Source organism: Stigmatopora argus, chromosome 22 (assembly GCF_051989625.1).
Source record: "Stigmatopora argus isolate UIUO_Sarg chromosome 22, RoL_Sarg_1.0, whole genome shotgun sequence".
NCBI classification, from domain to species: Eukaryota; Metazoa; Chordata; class Actinopteri; order Syngnathiformes; family Syngnathidae; genus Stigmatopora; species Stigmatopora argus.
In genome coordinates, this window is record NC_135408.1 from 1,001,699 (window position 1) to 1,019,909 (window position 18,211).

Below are 18,211 nucleotides of genomic sequence, written 5' to 3' on the forward strand. Positions count from 1 at the left end.
AAATGAGATGAGATTAGACGGGCATATGCAGTAGTCATAGAGGCAATGAAAATATTCGAGGGGGGACAATGTTGTTCTTGTTAAAGCCGTAATGAATCATGGCTATTTCATCATTGACAAAGTGGAAATATTTAGTAATCTAATACACGCCTGAAAACATGAGTTTGAAGAAGTCCTTATTTTCTTTTACAATTTGCTCACCATGAACTCACCATGATAAAAGTGTCTGCTTTTATCTGACCATAGGGTTTTGTAGTTTAGTCACACAGTAATGTGTGACCACAATATATGGCTCTGGTGTTTGTATTATAAACAATTGTTCCTGTGTTCGGGCAGTTGTAAAAGCTGTTCAAAGAGAAACTAACATTGTAAAAGCTTTTGCCTGTGTCCAAATATCGTGTTGTTATAGTTTAAAGCAGGGGTGTCCAAACTTTTTGCAAAGAGGGCCAGATTTGGTAAGGTGAAAATGTGTGGGGGCCGACTATTTAGCCTGACATTCTTTGAACCATTAACATTAAATACAAATTAACTTTTTGGGATTTTTTTTAATTACAAATGGCATACTTTTACTTTTACATTTTTTTTTACATTTAGGTTTTTACCGAAATCACAAACCACAAAAAATTAAGAAAACTATCAAGGATATCTAAGTTCATGTGAAACATTACATATTATTCACTATTATATGCTCACTGTAGGAAAAGTGCTGAAAACAAAACAATGATCACTGCATATTCAAACTGTGATTTTGACCATCACAAAAAAATTAATTAACTGAGATTTAAGAATTTATTCAACTCAGAGGACTTAACAAAGGTCTTGCCTGCACTAATGTGAAGGGTGATACTGGGATCTTGACTGCAGTATGTAGTCCATGTCTGGCTCAAGAGCAGTGGTTTTGATGCGCAAGACGTCACGCAGGTGAGAGTCACTCAGTCTCGTCCTCATGCGGCTCTTGTTAATGTTCATAACGGAGAATGTCTTCTCGCACATGTATGTGGAGCCAAACAAGCTCAGCATTTTCTTAGCAAATGTCCGAATTGCTTGGAACCTGCCTTCATCCAGCTGGCGGTAGAAGTTGACAAGAGGGAGCTGTTGGTGCCGACTGCGATGCTCGGCGTCACACTGCAGCTCAATGAGCTCCAGTTGCAGGTGGTCTGGAGCGTCATCAGGGTCCACAGAGAAAGGAGAGGAAAAAAGCGTGATCTCCTTTTCAATAGCTGCAAAGTCCCGAAAGCGCTGCTGAAACTCCTCAACCAGAGATGAGATGTCTGCTGCATACTTTGTCATTTGCGCACTGATATTGATCTGTGGGAAACTGGTCACAATTTCCTGCAGCGACGGGAAATGTGCGGTATTGGGCTGCGCCTGTGACAGGTGTCTTTGGAAAAGTAGCAGCTTGGTCCGAAAGGCTTTGATGTGTGAATACAGTTGGCTTACCACTGCATTTTGCCCTTGAAGGCTTGTGTTCAGCGCATTCAGATGTCGCGTTATGTCAACTAAAAATCCCAAATCAGCCAGCCAAACAGGATCATTTAATTGTGGCATGGGTTGTCCCTTTTTAGTCAAGAATTGTCCAATTTCCTCCCTGAGAGAGAAGAAGCGCTGCAGCGCAGACCCCCGACTGAGCCACCTTACGTCGGTGTGATACAAAACATCTCCGTATTCAGCCTGGATGTCGAGAAGAAACTGTTGAAACTGGCGGTGGCACAGCGCTTTGGAGCGAATATAATTAATAGTCTTTATCACCGGTTTCATAACATTATCATATTTCATATATTTGGCACAGAGAACTTCTTGATGAATAATACAGTGGAGTTTAATAGCGCTGCCTCCTTCTTCGCTGACTTTGTTACAGACAAGGCTTGATAATCCACTCCGCTCGCCAGCCATGGCAGGTGCGCCGTCCGTAATAATCCCGGTGACTTTATTCCACTGTAGTTTCATGTCATCTCCGGTGGAACAAACAGAAACAAATAAATCCGTTCCTCTTGTTTGGCCCTTCAGACTCTGGAGGTCCAGAAGCTCTTCACTCACGTTCATGTCATTGTCCACTCCTCTTAAAAAGATCAGTAACTGAGCGGTGTCGGACGCATCCGTGCTTTCATCGCACGCTAACGAGAAAAAGTCAAACTCAGTTCCTTTTGCCTCTAACTGTCTCTTAATATCTAATGAAACGTCTTCAATTCTCCGTACCACAGTATTACGAGCCAGGCAAATATTGGCAAACTCTTGCTTCTTCGCGGGACAAATTTTCTCAACCATTTTCATTACACAGTCTTTAATAAATTCACCCTCAGTGAAAGGTTTGCAGTGCTTTGCAATCAGCATTGCCACTTCGTAGCTTGCCTTTGTGGCATTTTCATTTGACTCACGGACTCTTGTGAAAAAGCTTTGCTGTGCCGTTAAAACAGCTTCCAGTTGCTTCGCTTTTTCACCGCGTTTGTTCCCAGTTAGCTTGTCGTAGCTAGCATGTTTCGTCTGGTAGTGCCTCTTGATGTTGAATTCCTTGAAAACAGCCACAGTCTCTTGGCAAATTAGGCAGACACAGTTGTTTCGTATTTCAGTGAAAAAATACTCAAATTTCCACTTGTCCTGGAAGCGGCGGCCCTCGCGGTCAACTTTCCTTTTTTTGTTTACAGACGCCATGTTAGAAATGGGCTGGGCTGAAACGATCACGCAAGGTCAAGGGTCACGGCGGCCAGAGTGCGGCCACAGGGCTACTGCCATCTTCTGGTGAAATGAAAAATATGAAAAATAGCTTTTTGTACACATGTATTTTATACTGTGGTCAACAGTGCTGGCGGGCCGCATATTATTGATTTCATGATAGAGGCCGCGGGCCGGTAAAAATTTGTCCACGGGCCGCAATTGGCCCGGGGGCCGGACTTTGGACATGTCTGGTTTAAAGAGAAGGGTCATATCTTGAGATTAGATAGATAGTTTCTAAGTCGGAGTCAGATCATGAGAAAGTCGTCGCTTCCCTTACGAATAAAGATAATTGACCATTGAAGGTTCAAAAATGACTTGTCTATGTTTTGTCACTTATCTCACAAAAACTTTCAGAACTAAATTATGAACACTATCTGTTATCACCAGTAGCATTATCAACAGGTATTCCGGGTGGGGCAGTTGCGGGTTCATTATTGTTTGGAGCAATAGTATGGAGGGCATGTGTGTTTGTGGCGGGTTGATTTAGGTCTCTCATAGCATTATTCAATGGTGCAAAGACGTCAAAATCATTTAGTGCATATATAATGGCAAATGAGTTTTAACCAGTAGCAGTATAAATAGGTATTTCATGATTAGTTTCAGTGTTCACACCATCAACCAATCTTGTCAGCTCACCAACATATATATGAATGCACTATATTTAATACTTTACAGGTTGATCAGGCATATCTGACTCTCTTTGCTCTACTCTGGTGGCTTTGTTAATTGGGCCCTAAGCAGGATAAGTAAAACACACACAATACTCATTTTTAAGCATTATGAATAAGCCATATGCAAACTCCCAATTCCTGACATCAACTGAGTTTCTATATATCCTTACAAATCATCCAACCAATATTTTTCTTTATATTCACTAGCAAGATATCACATTCACTAAAGTCAATGAACTTCCAAAAAATATGCATGCTACTGTTTCATTATCACCATCTTCTCTAAACTAGTCACAAAATACAAAAAAAGTACAGAATTCAATATTTTTGGGTGATTTTCTATTCAATTTCAACATTTTGCATTCGGGGGTCCCAAAGGTGGAGTCCTTTTGCCAGGGATCTAACGGGCGGGGGGTACTGTCGCGTTCTGGTGGGGTCTCCTCTTCCCTCATGTGGCTAGGTGTGTGTATTTGTAATCAACCCCTGTCTGTATTTAAACCCTGTGTTCTGGCGTGTGATGGGAGTATTGCCTAGTATCTCGTGTCCACCCGTTCATGTAAGTCATGTTTTGCCTCTTCGCCGGTGTGCTTCCTCCCTGTTCAGCATCCCTGGTTCTATCTCGCTTTGCAGCTGAGCTAATTATATATCATATCACACACCATATAACTCACCTATCGTATCGCCTGTCGTATCGCCTACCGTATCGCCTGCCGTATCGCCTGCCGTATCGCCTGCCGTATCGCCTGCCGTATCGCCTGCCATATCCCCTGCCGTATCGCCTGCCGTATTGCCTGCCGTATCGCCTGTCGTATCGCCTGTCACCTTCCTCCTCGGCCACCTTCTCGTTGAATTCCCCGTGTATTGCCGAGCGTTGCATTTACTCATGCTCCGTTTTGGTGCACAATGACCAACTAACTCATCAACATCCTTATTACTGACCACATGCCCCATCGCCTGCCCCCGCGACACAATTTTGCCCACCGCTGGCTTCGGTTCAGGTCGAGGCACTTGGCCACAGCTTCCCCAAGCATAAATAAGTTTAAGCACACAATGGGTCAAATAAAAATGGAGGGTTGTTGTGAGACAGCCAATGAGAGCTCAGTATGTGGTGTAGGGAGGTTCTAAAGTTGTAATCAATGGATCCGCGACAATATTTTCAAAATAAAATAACGGATAATGAATGCATGTACTTTTTGGGGGTTTTCATAGCTTGGATATTTTTCTCATCTCAAGGCACTCATTTGCATATAAAAGCTTTCGTAACCTGGAAATTTCGCACCTAGACGCATTCGTAAGTAGAGGTATGACTGTAGGAAATATCTAACATATGATGTATAAATAATAAGTATTTCTAAGGCGGCCTATATCAAGTTACATAAGATGGACCTGTACTTAAGGAGTGTTTCATGTATCACAAGAGGGAGCTCAAGTATTGTTACATGTTCCCCACTTTGAAAAATACAGAACTTACACTCTGTCTCATCATTTTACTGAATTTCAATCCTGTGTAACAAAATGTCAGCGCTTTCAAGAAACTGACCAGGGCAAAGTTGAATGCGGATATCCTAGGGGATGCAGGGAATTAACCAATGATGGAGGTTGCTTAATACAAGACAGACACATTTTCTGAACTACAAAGAGTTTTGTGCCTCTTAGATGCTTTCCCAGCTCCAGTCAAAACTGGACTTTAACTTACAATCACACTACTGCTTTTCATGGTGGTTTAAGAGTTCGCACTAGATGCGTGGGGAGGCACTCTACATGCACCAGTATTTGTTTACAAACCATTCAAAAGGCAATTCCTCTTAATAAAACCTCTCTAAAAGTGGTTACAACTGCAATACTTAGAGTTGTTTATTCCACACAGACCTTTCAAGGGCAATCTATGTGCTTTCAGCAGCTATACAGCTGACAGCTCTTGGCGCAATGACTTTTGGTAGGGTGTTGTGAGAGGGCTGACGAGTGGCGTGCGAGCCTGGAAGTGATGTCTACTCGCCTACCTTTAATACCTACCATGCACTGTGTCAAGCCAGATCAATTGCACACCAGTGGAGGGGAAACTCAACAAAGCATGCTGAAGTCACTACAAAAGCAGCTATCCACCCCTCATCTTCACTTCAAATGAAAACCTTTCCCCTGCAAGACAAGTGACTTGTCTTGCAGGGGAAGGGTTTTCATCCAATATTCTACACTACAGTAAATCATTCAGCAATTGAGGAATGGATCCCTCATCTTGCTGCCAAAAGGAAACCCTGCAACTTAATGACACTTGGTCATAACTGCTTAGATTAACATCTGACAATCTGCAAACTTTGAAAAAAAAACACTTTGGTACGATTGATCACAATAGACATTAGAGAGGGGTGAACACGAAAGACAAGGGTATGACAGGGTAGGGTAAGTGCAACTCATTGGCTGCCATTGATGGTTATAGAGGTCTAATCCATTTTGACTAGATTAATACAATACAATGATACATTAATAATATTTTGTTTTTGTTAGGTTCATTAATAGATATACTTTAATATAATAAAGAAATCGGAATGCATATCCAGCTTTTCTTGCAAGAAGAGAATCAATCCTGACTCGTCCTCGTCACAGATCATTCTCAAGAAACGGATCCTCTCCTGCTCATTTAGTTGCATTAGAGTCAAAACAATTAAGGTCATCTATTCAAAACAATTATATAAGAGGTAACCCGAACAACACCATTAAGGTCAAAAAACAACTGCAACAACAATTGCATATCAGGTAAACCAAGCAACACTATTTTAAAACAATTGCAAGTATTTTCGGAGGTTGATTCGATATCGCCGTCTGCTGCGGAATCCAAGTCAAAACAATTTAAGAGTCCTTCCCAGATCTTCATTGTGAACTTGCAACTGGGTGAGGGGTCGAGGTTTAATCCAAGTCAAACAATCAAACGTCCTCGGAGCCAGCTGCAGTGGGGAGTGACCTTAGAGTTTGTTTCGGTAACAATTAAAGTAAGCGTTTGTCACATATGCATATAATGATTAATATTTCACATATACATATAATGATTAATATTTCTTCGTTGTACGCACATATATAATAGTACCCAAAATAACTCCAACAGTTTTATAAAATTTGTGAAAAGCACAAATAACTGAAGGAAAATGCAGAAAAGCTAACAAAAAAACTACCGTAATTACTCGAATATAACGCGCACTCGAAAATAACACGCAGGTAATTTTGGGCCAAAAATATCTGGAAAAACGCAGTAATCGAATATAGTGCGCACCTAAAATTTCCCGCTGACGAAAATCAGAAATCTTACCTTTTTTTCTTCGTTTCACGATTGTTTTGTTCAAACAAATTTATTCATTAGAATCCTTCAAATGAAGAGTTCCTCTCTCTCTTTGTCTGTCCTCTTGTTATGATCGCGCCGCGTCGCTGGGTCGTCGCAGCGCGATCGGGGGCATCTGTTACGGTCGCGCCGCATTGTGCGACGCGACCGTTGATGTAGGTAGACCCAAATGCAGGAAGCAGGAGAGGACGAGGCATTCAGCGTGATACGGAGTCCTTTAATGAATCAACCAAGGCGTGGAAACAAACGTGGCCGCATGCGTCGCGCATACGGACAGAGGCAACAGAATAACGACAGCTAGCGACCGCTAGCAACCGCTAACAACAGTCAATGATAGTCAACGATAGTGAACGATCCGGCGACGTGTGATGACGCGTCGCTACTTAAATACAGGAAACGAAAGCAATCAATGGATTGGCTACAGCCGGTATGCGTCAACGGCAACCCAGGAGGGCCAAAAGGGCCACTCCTGACACCTCTCATACATCTCTTCGTTGAGAATCCTATCAACGTCCACGCTTCCTTCATCCACTTCCTCTTCCTCCCACAACACATCATCCGATTGGCTTTACAAGATGACGTAAAATCCGTGCGTCGGCTCTACGAGATGACGTAAAATCCGTGCGTCAAAGTGAGTTTGACAATGCTTTTTTCGATCGAAAATTTGTAATTTATTTTAGTTATTGATTATAACACGCACCCCCAACTATTGGAATTAATTATATAGCAAAAATCTGCGTGTTATATTCGAGTAATTACGGTACCTTAATTTTCCAGCGCCTTATCTAGTCTATTAATTTAAGATTTGTTTTGAGCGCGAAACGATGCCTCAACTCAGCTATTTGTCAGAGTCACAAATCAAGCATCTGATCATGCATCAAACTCACTCTTTAAAAACACAAAAACAGCTTGCAAGAGCCTGTAGAACACAACACAATGCCAGACGTTCACATGCCAAGCCGATTTGAACTCATGATGCCACTCGAAGGAAGTTTGTTTAATATTTACCATTGCACTTGAGAAACCAGTTTATGCCTTTAAATTGTTTTTCATTATTTTTAAATAAATAGAACAATATTTTTTGAAAAATTGAAGCTAACAAGGTGCCCAAGTTAATGTTCTGAGGTATAACAGAGACACACACCTATTCCTTTGTTTTTACCGCATGACCTCAGGACAGGAGTCCGAGTGAGAGAATAAACGAGTGTGAAGGAATCCCCGAACACTCACTGAGACCATCAGGAAGCAAAATGAGTCTCGAAATGAGCGCTGATGGTTCTTTAAAAGCCTGACTCCCATCCATCTAGCCGTGTAACCCCCCATCCGCTTTTATTAATGATGCCCTCGCCCGGTGCTCCCTTCTGTTCTCCAATGCGCCCTCTTTATGCCCCACCTTAATCTCCATTTCTAGCATTCCTGCGAGCTGACGTCCGTTGCTCTCGCAACGGCATCCGTATACGAGCTGCTGCCGGGTCCTGACTGATGAGCCATTCATCCCACGGTTTGGTCGTTAAACAGAAATACTTGATCGACATGGAAGCTATTACGGAGGGAGGTGATTGGGTGACGGGGTGGCGGGGAGGGCTGAAAGAAACAGGATAGGGACAAAAGTACTGGGGCATTAGGTTCAAAGAGATTGACAACACCTGTTACAAGCATATAAATGTGAAAGTAGGCTAGAATTTTGCTATGAGCAGAGTGTGTGACTGCCCAGGGCGCATTTTATTTGAGAGCCCTCCCCGTACTTTTTTTCAATTTTACCAGTTGTCTTGAATATCAGCCCACAATTCCAAATCAAGTAAATAGTATAGACCGTCGGCTCTATGGCGGCTTGTAAAGGGGTCCTTGCTTCTACCCTACTGTTAGTGTTAGCTGCATCCAGTCTAAAATGGGGCAATAAAAATGTTTTCTTAGAGTAACAAAATTCCTATGATGATAAAGTTGATGATTTGGCTTCAGGGAAGAGTTTAAGTTTGATTTATTTAATAAGGGGTAGCACATAGGGAGAGAGATAGAGAGAGAGAGAGAGAGAGAGGGAGAGGGAGAGAGAGAGAGAGAGAGAGAGCGAGAGAGAGAGAGAGAGAGAGAGAGAGAGAGAGAGAGAGAGAGAGAGAGACTTTTGGGCGACAATGTCCTGGGTTCAAATCCAGGTCGGTCCAACTGTGTGGAGTTTGCATGTTCTCCCCGGGACTGCATGAGTTTCCTACGCGTACTCCGGTGTCCTCCCATGTTCCAAAAACATGCAAGTGTGAGTGTGCATGGTTGTCCGTCTCCTTATGCCCTGCGATCGGCTGGCCACCGATTCAGGGTGTCCCCCGCCTCTGAGCTGGGATAGGCTCCAGCAACCCCCGTCACCCTAGTGAGGATAAAGCGATTCAGAAAATGAATGAATAAATGTATGCTACTTCCTTGCATCCCTTTTGTGTTTTTTATATTGGTGATCTTTTTGGGTGTATTATGTTAAAGGCGAGATGACTAACACTTTGTCATGATATGCTTCGGGTGCGCAGCGAAGTAAAAAGAAGCAGGCAGGAAAAAGGCGAGGGAAGTGCTGGATTAAAATCAGGATTTTAATGACAAAGTATTCATACAAAAACAAACACGGGGACCAAAATGGCGACTAAACTGGGGAAGACGCACATCAACGAAGAGGAAAAAACATGACTGAGACCAAACAAAACACTAGGTAATACTACCACAACAAGACATGTCAAAGAGGGGGGTTTAAATACACACAGGCACTGATTACCAATCGCGCACTCCTGGCCACATAAGGTAAGGGCAGCCCAAAGGGACACAGGAGCCGAAAAGCACACAAAATAGACACCTCCAACCAAAACCCTAACAAGACATGAAACACTTTAAGAGCAATTTAACAATTGTTTTTCTGGATAGTTTGGCTTTACAGGTTCTTTGTCTGGTAATGAAGGTTAAAGTTTAATAAATTGTATTATAAAAAAGGTTTTGGAGAGAAGGTTTTGGACTAAAGTAAAAAAATATTGCTAAGAAAGAGAGGTTCTGTGAGGAAGACAAAATTGAGATTTTGAAAAAAAAAACCACACATTTTTGAAAATATTTTCAGACTATTCCCTCCATTGTAGGAGAATGGATTTCATTAGGAAAAACTCAATTTTACGTTAAAAAAATCCAATAAATAAATCCATGTATTATTATTTATTTAAAATAAAACAAAAACGAGACAAATCCAATCAAACACAGAACGGTAATATTCTGAAAAATGGAAAAACAAAATGATTGGGAAAATGTACTTAATGAAAATAGACAATACTTTTTTTTATATGAATCTGCTTGGAATTTTTGCCTGAAGTCATGGGCACAAGCTGATGGGACAACAAACTCCGCAAGAAGTGGAGGTTTGGAAAATTGTAAAACATAGAAAACAGACTGGATAGGGGCCATCGAAGACCGGAGTTGGAGACCCCTATTCTAGAGACATTGACAAAGAGCAGGCATGTCTTCTACTGAATATCTCCGAAATCACAGGTAACAGTGAGTCCAATATCATTTAACAAGCCCTGATGCACAAATATAAAATAAAAAAATAGGGCCCTCAGGATCAATGTGTATATACTACACCTTAAAAACACAATGTCCAAATTTAATTCCAATCTGGCTGATACACAAAAAAGGGGGGCAGCTCAGTAGACGAATGGTCAGCACTTCAGCCTCACAGTTCTGATATTGAGGGTTCGATCCCAGGTCCGGATCTTCCTGGGGTGAGTTTACATGTTCTCCACGGGCTTGTGTGGGTTTTCTCCAGTTTTCCATATCTCGGAAACATGCATAGTAGGCTGGTTGAACAGTCTAAATTGCCTCAAGGCATGAGTGTGAGCGTGCATGGTTGTCCATCTACTTGTGCCCTGCAATTGGCTGGCCAACAATTGTCTGTCAGGATTATATTTCTTCTTATTATTATTAATATTATTATTGTTATTATTATTGTTAGCGTTTTTGTTGCTGTTGCTGCCGCCGCTGTCGTTGTCATTATAGTTGTTAATATTGTTGTTATTGTTATTATCATCATTATTATCATATCATTATAATTATTATCATTATCATTATTATCATTATCATTATTATCATTATTATCATTATCATTATTATCACTATTATCATTATTATCATTATAATAATATCATTCCTGGATTTTTTTTATCTCGAGTAACTCATTTGCATCTCAAAAGTTTTTGTAAAATTTCATACCTACATGTATAGAGGTATGCCGTTATTGCCTTTTTCTCAGCGCTAAAGAAGTGGTGCCCTGACTTCCGCCATTATCCACCTCCATTTTTCATCTCCTGTCTTCCGCTTCCAAGTTTCAGCATGGATTTTGACATTCTTTTTATACTTCTAAGATAAAAACTGTGATGTACTGAAGCTGCGAATTGAAGCCGCGAAGTGATGAAGGATCACAGTACTTATATACTGCAAAAACATTGAAGTTTATCCAGCTCTGTGTGTGTCGTGGATATGGCGAAACTACGAGAGCAAATCATTCCCTGCTGGGGTACAGATGGGGAGCTCAGGAAGGACGAGCTCACCCAACACTGTTTCATAAGCTGGCAGGAAACTGCTCTTCCTGTGGCCACTGGCACTTTTTGGCTTATTTAAGACAAACAACATTTGTCAATTAGTCCACAGCCGATTATCAAGCCAGTCACTGTGTAGCAGCTACCTAATATTTAGTATCTTATCTTATTGCTGCTCTGATCGGTCTTCTCTTAATCCACAAAATGAGAAGAACAGGACACAGCGTAAATTAAGTCAAGGGAAATAAAGTTAAACGGATGCTAAGAGTTAAGAGTTGGCTCACCGATGATGGAATCAGCTGCTCGTTTATAGAAAACAAGCAGGGGGGCCGGCGAAGAACCAATAGACAATTGTTGCGCTATTAAAAAAATCTCTTTGAAAAATGGGTTTTAAACAAATAAAAAATTGAAATTACACACTTAGGGAAGGTGAAGAAATTCAATCACTCAAGCGTAGCAAGAGAATCTTAACATACACACACACACACAGACACACACACGCACACACACACACACCCATAAATCACACTTTATATGGATCATAGATAAAAAACATTTTACAATGAAAATCTCTTTTCAGACACTGAGAAAACTCACCATTTTATGAGAAAGAAATTGCATTTTTTCCCTGAAAATGTTGCAATGAAAAGTAGAATGACAGATAATTCGACAAAAGATTGAAAATTAAAACTTAAATTAGGGAGAAAATTGCAATTTGAAACAAAAGAAGTAACAATTTTAGTAAGTCTTAGGTTTTTCAAGGCTCCCAATAATATCAAAAAACAGAACTTTGGTTTAACATTGAACACATGACAACATGTTACATTTTTGGGGGAAATAATAGGAGAAAATGAGTAATTTTCTATTCAAAAAGGTGATCAATTTTAAAGGAATATTGATAAGATTGAGTGTTAAGACCTACCGTATGCATGGATGTACATTTAAGTGTATGTATGTATATATGTGCTAAGCAACACGCTTATTTATTTATATATTTATTTTATTCATGTATTTATTTATTTATTTACCTATTACCTATCTATTTATGTCTAAAATGCCTTTCCTAGTCCTGCATCTTCACCCTCTTGCTACTGTGACAACGAAATTTCCCGAATACGGGATGAATAAAGTTATCCAATCCAATCAATTTAATTGTTATAAAAAGTGCAATTTTTTTCTTATATTTGCAGATTTAGGAGGAACAAAATTTAGAAAACGTTTTACATTGACAATATTAAGAGAAAAATTTAATTTTATTTTGAAAAAGGTTAGATGTATGAAAAAACTATGAATTTATGAGAAAGTTGTAATATTCCTATAAAAAATGCCAAAATGCTTTATTTAGCAATAAGAGAAAAAGTATAATTTTGAGGAACAAAATGCATTCTTGTAACTTTCTCCGAAAAATCTAACATTTAAAAAAGAAAACTGAGGAAATGTAGTGGAAAAAGTAGCTGTTTTGGCACCAATTAAATCTCAATTTGATAAGACAAAAAAAAAAAGAAAAAATGTAAAATTTATTTCTCTTCTTGTGTTTCCAAAGTAATTTCAGGAAACAACCGCAAAAATGCTGTCAAAGGGTAAAAACAAGTTTTGTGTTGAATAGCTGAAACTATAAGTTGCTATTGCTGAACTCCTCACCTCGTTATTTCTCGTTGGAGCATGGAGCATTGTCTCGGCTCCACTCTTTTTGATCTGGTTTCTACGTTTTGATGGCGAACAAAGTGGGGAAAGGGGTTCGTCGGAGAAGAGAGGCTGTGATGTGATTTTGTTGCTAATTGTTTGTGACTCCACTATAAAAAAACAATACTAGAGGTACAAAAGAGCAGGAACACACTACCAAAAACCTGAAGACGTAGATAATATACTACTAATGTAGGCTAATTTCTTATTTGTCCAAAAAATGATGGGGAAAAAAGGCAGATGTTTGGTTCCAGTTTTGAAATATTGGGAGAATCCATTATTGCATAAAGCACTTTTCCTGATTCATTAATGGAACACTGGGCTAACCGCCCATGAAATTAGGTTCTGAGATTGATTCAAAGAGTAAAGAGTCTTTTAGCATGGTTGCATCTGCAAGTTAGTTTAATTCAGATGGGTCCAAACTTTGGAGCGCGGGCTAACTGTGACACACGGTCCAATTTTTTATTGGCCTTCAGCAAATTATGGAAAATATCAATATATTACCTGGGAGCTTTGACTTAAAAAACATACTTTTTGCCAGACTAGAATTTAAAGTGTCTTTGCACATTTACTTGGTGGTTAGCAGAGGCGTGCTTACTATCAGAGTTTGCTCAGGGAGTTACTTAGAATTTTATCTAAAACTACTATCTTTGAGAAGCACTGTCTTAACCTGATATGAATTTAATGTAGGAACACTGCCATTGATGGCAATAGAGGTCCAATCCAATTTTACTTGGTGCCTGGTAACATCCAATGAGTTAACACTGACTGAAGGTAAGTGAAAGACAGTGAGAGGTAAGCGACCTGTATCTATAACAGCAGAATGCCAAATTACAAGTCCGTAACTAGCACTTATTTAGGTCTTTTGCCGAGTAAACGCAGCTTATGGAGAAGCACCACCAATTTCGTCACACGCAGTTTCTGGGTGTGATGACAAGTAGGCTTTTTGTGTTGTTGATAATGACGACAGGGCCTATGTCTGATTATTATTATTATTAAAATGTATACATTTTAAAGCCCTCTTTTTTTTTCTTTTTACTCGACTTTGTTCCTCTGTTAAACAAATGAAAGCTGACAGACAACCCTGGTTATGTATTGGGTTTTTATGTTCGGCATCATTCAATATATGTTGCTAGATTTCCTGTTTGGTGCATCAACCCAAAACTTCAGTCATCTTCTAGCAGCAATTGTTTTCGTTATACAAAATACCAGAAAATGTGAGCGCTTTGTTTCCGAAGGCTTGAACTTATCTTCACTCGGGTGTCAAAAGAAACCTCATGGCGTTTTAATGTGGCATTTTTTTTCTCTTCTGTTGTTTCCTTCCTTCAATTTTCTATTTGTTTATGCTTCCTGTTGTGCAAAGATTGCAAACGCAAACCAACGTAGGCAACAATGCCCAATTATTGTTTAGTATATGCAGGGAGCGTCTTTGTGAGTTAGTGCATTTTTGCTAATCTTGCTTTTATGAGCTATTTTGTCTTATTTCTGTCTTAATTGAGTTATTTTGAGCTGTGGCTTCATCATGGAAGGTGATAAACACACCACTGTGTATTCAAAGGCTAGGAAAATGAATTTATATTTCCCTGTCAAACAATAACCTGAAGAGAACTTTGAACCGTTTGAATAGAAACTGAGAAACTGAGAAATAGAGTGGGCTAACTGCATTTTCTGCATGAATCATCTTATGAAGTATTGATAGATTTGCTAGATGTTTGGACTTATATCACTTAACAGCCAAAATCCATATAACGATATTTCATTTTCCAACAAAGTGTAACTTCAGTTAAAATCTTTTTGCTGAATTATATTTACCGCCACCTAAAAAAGAATTTTGCAATTCGCTTTTCATTGTTTTAAATTATTAGCCTTTTGAAAGAACTGAGAAAGTCCAAGTTATGGATAGTGAAAAAACTGCAAATCTTTATGGCCCTTTACTCATTTCAAAGAGACATCTATTAGGGAGGAGGAGGCCTGTTTTGGTAGGAAATAAAAGCGTGACTCCAATGATGAGTGCGACCACCCTGAACAACGCCTCTTATTATTTTGGCACCGTTCAAAAGTTGATGGATGTCAAGTTTTGGAGCAAATAAAAAAGTAAGATGAAATGAAGCATTTCAAGTTCTCTGATTTCTTTTACTTTTAAAATAAATTTCCATCAAAGTAGCAAACATTGAACACTTGGCACACTATAGCTTAGAATGCAAAGAATTCAGGCCCCCCACCCCAAACTCACACGCACGCATGAAAAATAGTGTACACTGAAAACGATGCAAATCCAAACACAGAACAAAGAGTGTATGATACACATTTTTTAAATTTTGAACTGCATTTCCTTAAGTGGGCCGCCTCGTGGTGTAGAGTTTTACTTGCCTGACTTCGGTGCGGGCAGCCGCGGGCTCGATTCCCGCTGGGGGCAGTATGATTGTGAGTGCCTATAGAAGTTTGTCTCTCTGTGTGCCCTACGGCTGACTGGCGACCAGTCTAGGGTGTAGTCTACCTTTCGCCTGAAGACAGCTGGGTTAGGCTCCATTAACCCCCGCAGCCCTTTCGAGGATGCACGGTATGGATGATGAAAAATGAATGAATGAATGAAAAAAATTAAAACATTTCCTAAAGTGGAGGCCATTTATAGTACAGTAATCGCACCTCTCCATTGTAACCTCCAAGACCAAGTGGAATCTATCATATATGTAGAAATACCCAAATAAATGAATTTAATTTAGCTGACAATTTACACTACTAAAATCATACTCAAAGATGATTTTGAAATGAACCAACAATCGTTGCTTAAAAGCACAATTGAATATCTTTGCGACATTCAGAATGTTCAATCAAATTTAGGCTGGGAATAAATACTTCTTGTTTTCATTCTTTTTAACTCAAATTCACACCGTGGCAATGTAATTCCACTGCCGCCAGCCATTGATGGACTGTAGAATTACACCCAAAACTATACATATAAGAAATTAGCAATTTGGCATGCAGGACCAAATGCGTGATGGGGATGGGGTGATGTGCTTCTCCCTCTATGGATGTAAGGCACAGGCGTAGTTCCTTCTCCAACGTGCAATAAACAATTCGGGCTAAGTACAGCAGGAGAACACATTTTAACCCATACATGACAGGGTGAATAAGAAAAAAAAGAGAATATATTATCACAAGCGATATCACACTCAAGTCAATGACACTTCTTTGTGGTATATGCTGTTTGCGGCTAGCATGAATGTTGCTAGTAGTATCAGAATTTGACGTTTGCTATGGGTACCCTTTAAGCAGCATCTAAACCAGCGGTCTGAAACCGGGCATCAAAGGGCCGCAGGGGGTGCAGGTTTTCATTCAAACCGAACAAGCGGACACCTTTTGCAAGTGTAATCAGTTGATTGCAGCCGGGTGTTACTTATTTTAGAAGACCCCTCATTGGTTAAACTGTAGACACTGGATCGGTTGGAACAAAGACCAGGACCCACTGCGGCCCTTTGCAGAATCGGTTTGAGACCCCTGATCTAAACTCTTCTGGCGTTTGACTTGCCCCATAAATATTTCATAAATTTCCCCTATGGCGGCCCGGTGGGGGGAGTGGTTAGCATGTCGGCCTCACAGCTCTGGGGTCCTGGGTTCAAATTCTGGTCACGTCCACCATGTTCTCCCCAGGCCTGCGTGGATTTCCTCCAGGTACTCTGGTTTCCTCCCACATTCCAAAAACATGCATGGTAGGCTGATTGGACACTCTAAATTGCCCCTACGTATAGGTGTGTGTGTATGGTTGTCTCCTTGTGCCCCGCGATCGGCTGGCCATCGATTCATGATGTATCCCGCCGCTGGATAGGCTCCAGCACCCCCCGTGACCCTAATGAGGATAAAGCGGATTACAAAATGAGAGAATGAGATATCCCCTATGGATTTTTTTTCCATAAATGTGAAGGTTGGTGACTTCCTTTTCATGCTTGACACACAAAATAAGTAAGCATCATTGACTGCAGGGAAACAGGCATGACTGTGATAAGCAAATATCTGCAAATAATTGATAGCCACTGAACAATTAAAAATAAAGATTTTTTCTCTCATTCTTTTAAACTATGCAGTTTTTTAAATAAGTTCTGGATGACCACTAAGCCATTTTAAAAAACTGGTTCAGTCTTTAGATGAAAATCTGGAAAGAAATAATATGCCATTTTTATTTAGCAAATGCATTATAGCAACCTTTCCTGATTTAATGTGTTCTCTTAAAATGTTTATGCTCTCGTGTTAAAGTGAGAATTTCAATTGAGGCAGCCTTGATTTTGTCTCAAAATTTTGGTGCACCTACCTCATTCTACCAAGAACATCCAACATGAACAGCTATAATTTTGAAAAAGAAAAAGGAATCCCCAAACTAAATTTCAATTTGTCTGAGACGAAGTATCGTCATGAGGTAGTTTATTGCAGACTGTTTCACTAATTCAACAATTTTTGAATGCGAAACAGTAAATTTTACGATTCATGGATAAGAAAAAATGCCTTAAATCAGGGTAGTGGTTTAATACATTTGCTGACCGCCCTACACAGTACTTAGGAAAATACTTCAAGTCAACGAAAACAACAATTCCAAAGTGAGGATGATTGAGAGAACAGTAGGCGGGGCTTGGTATTCACTTAAAAGGATCTGGCATTGGGTCTAGTGTCTCTTACCTTTGTGTGTTAATGTGAAAACACGTGTATGGCAGTTTTGTGTCACGCCATTTCAAAAAGATGGTTCCAAATAGAGTGACTCTGAATAAAGACAAATTGAAAAAGGTTTCAGTTAGCCTAGCTGATTGAATTCCCTTATGTATAAAGCGACAAAATATGACGTAATAAATACAGCGTCCAGAGGCTTTTTCCCCACACAATTGTTTTTTTGTTGTTGTTTTTTTTTAGAAAAATATGATTGAGGGCCTTCAACATCAATTCAAATGACGGCTCTGTGTTAGACTTGTTGAGCTCGAGTTTCTCTTAACGTTGCGCTCAACAGTCCTAAAGGCAGACGTTGTTGCTTATTTGGCAGGTGGATCCAGTGCCAGCTTGCGAAAGGAAAAGTCTCCCGTTGGGGCAAACGCAGACCTCGTAGACTGTCTGCCTGGTGCCGGATGATGAGGCACCGGAGGCCGCCTTACCCTCCGGAAGACGCATCAGGCGGATACGGCGTGCGTCCAGGGAGATCTGAAGGACCAGACAGACAAGGAAGGTATTGGGAGATTTGATAATTAATTGACCTTTTTCATGCTAAATCAGACATTATTTTTCAGGTA

At 40.1% G+C, this 18,211-nt stretch overlaps 1 protein-coding gene across 6 annotated transcripts in view; it reads right to left on the reverse strand.

The window, feature by feature from the left end:
* Nucleotides 1-15,056: 15,056 nt before the first annotated feature.
* The window catches only part of sgcd (sarcoglycan, delta (dystrophin-associated glycoprotein)), a 250,164-nt gene continuing 247,009 nt past the window's right edge, over nt 15,057-18,211 (reverse strand). For all 6 annotated transcript variants that reach the window (XM_077592722.1, XM_077592724.1, XM_077592723.1 and 3 more), the window contains one exon: nt 15,057-18,122. In XM_077592722.1, coding sequence (XP_077448848.1) covers nt 17,937-18,122 — 186 coding nt within the window. In that variant the 3' untranslated portion in view covers nt 15,057-17,936. The remainder of the gene's footprint in view (nt 18,123-18,211) is intronic.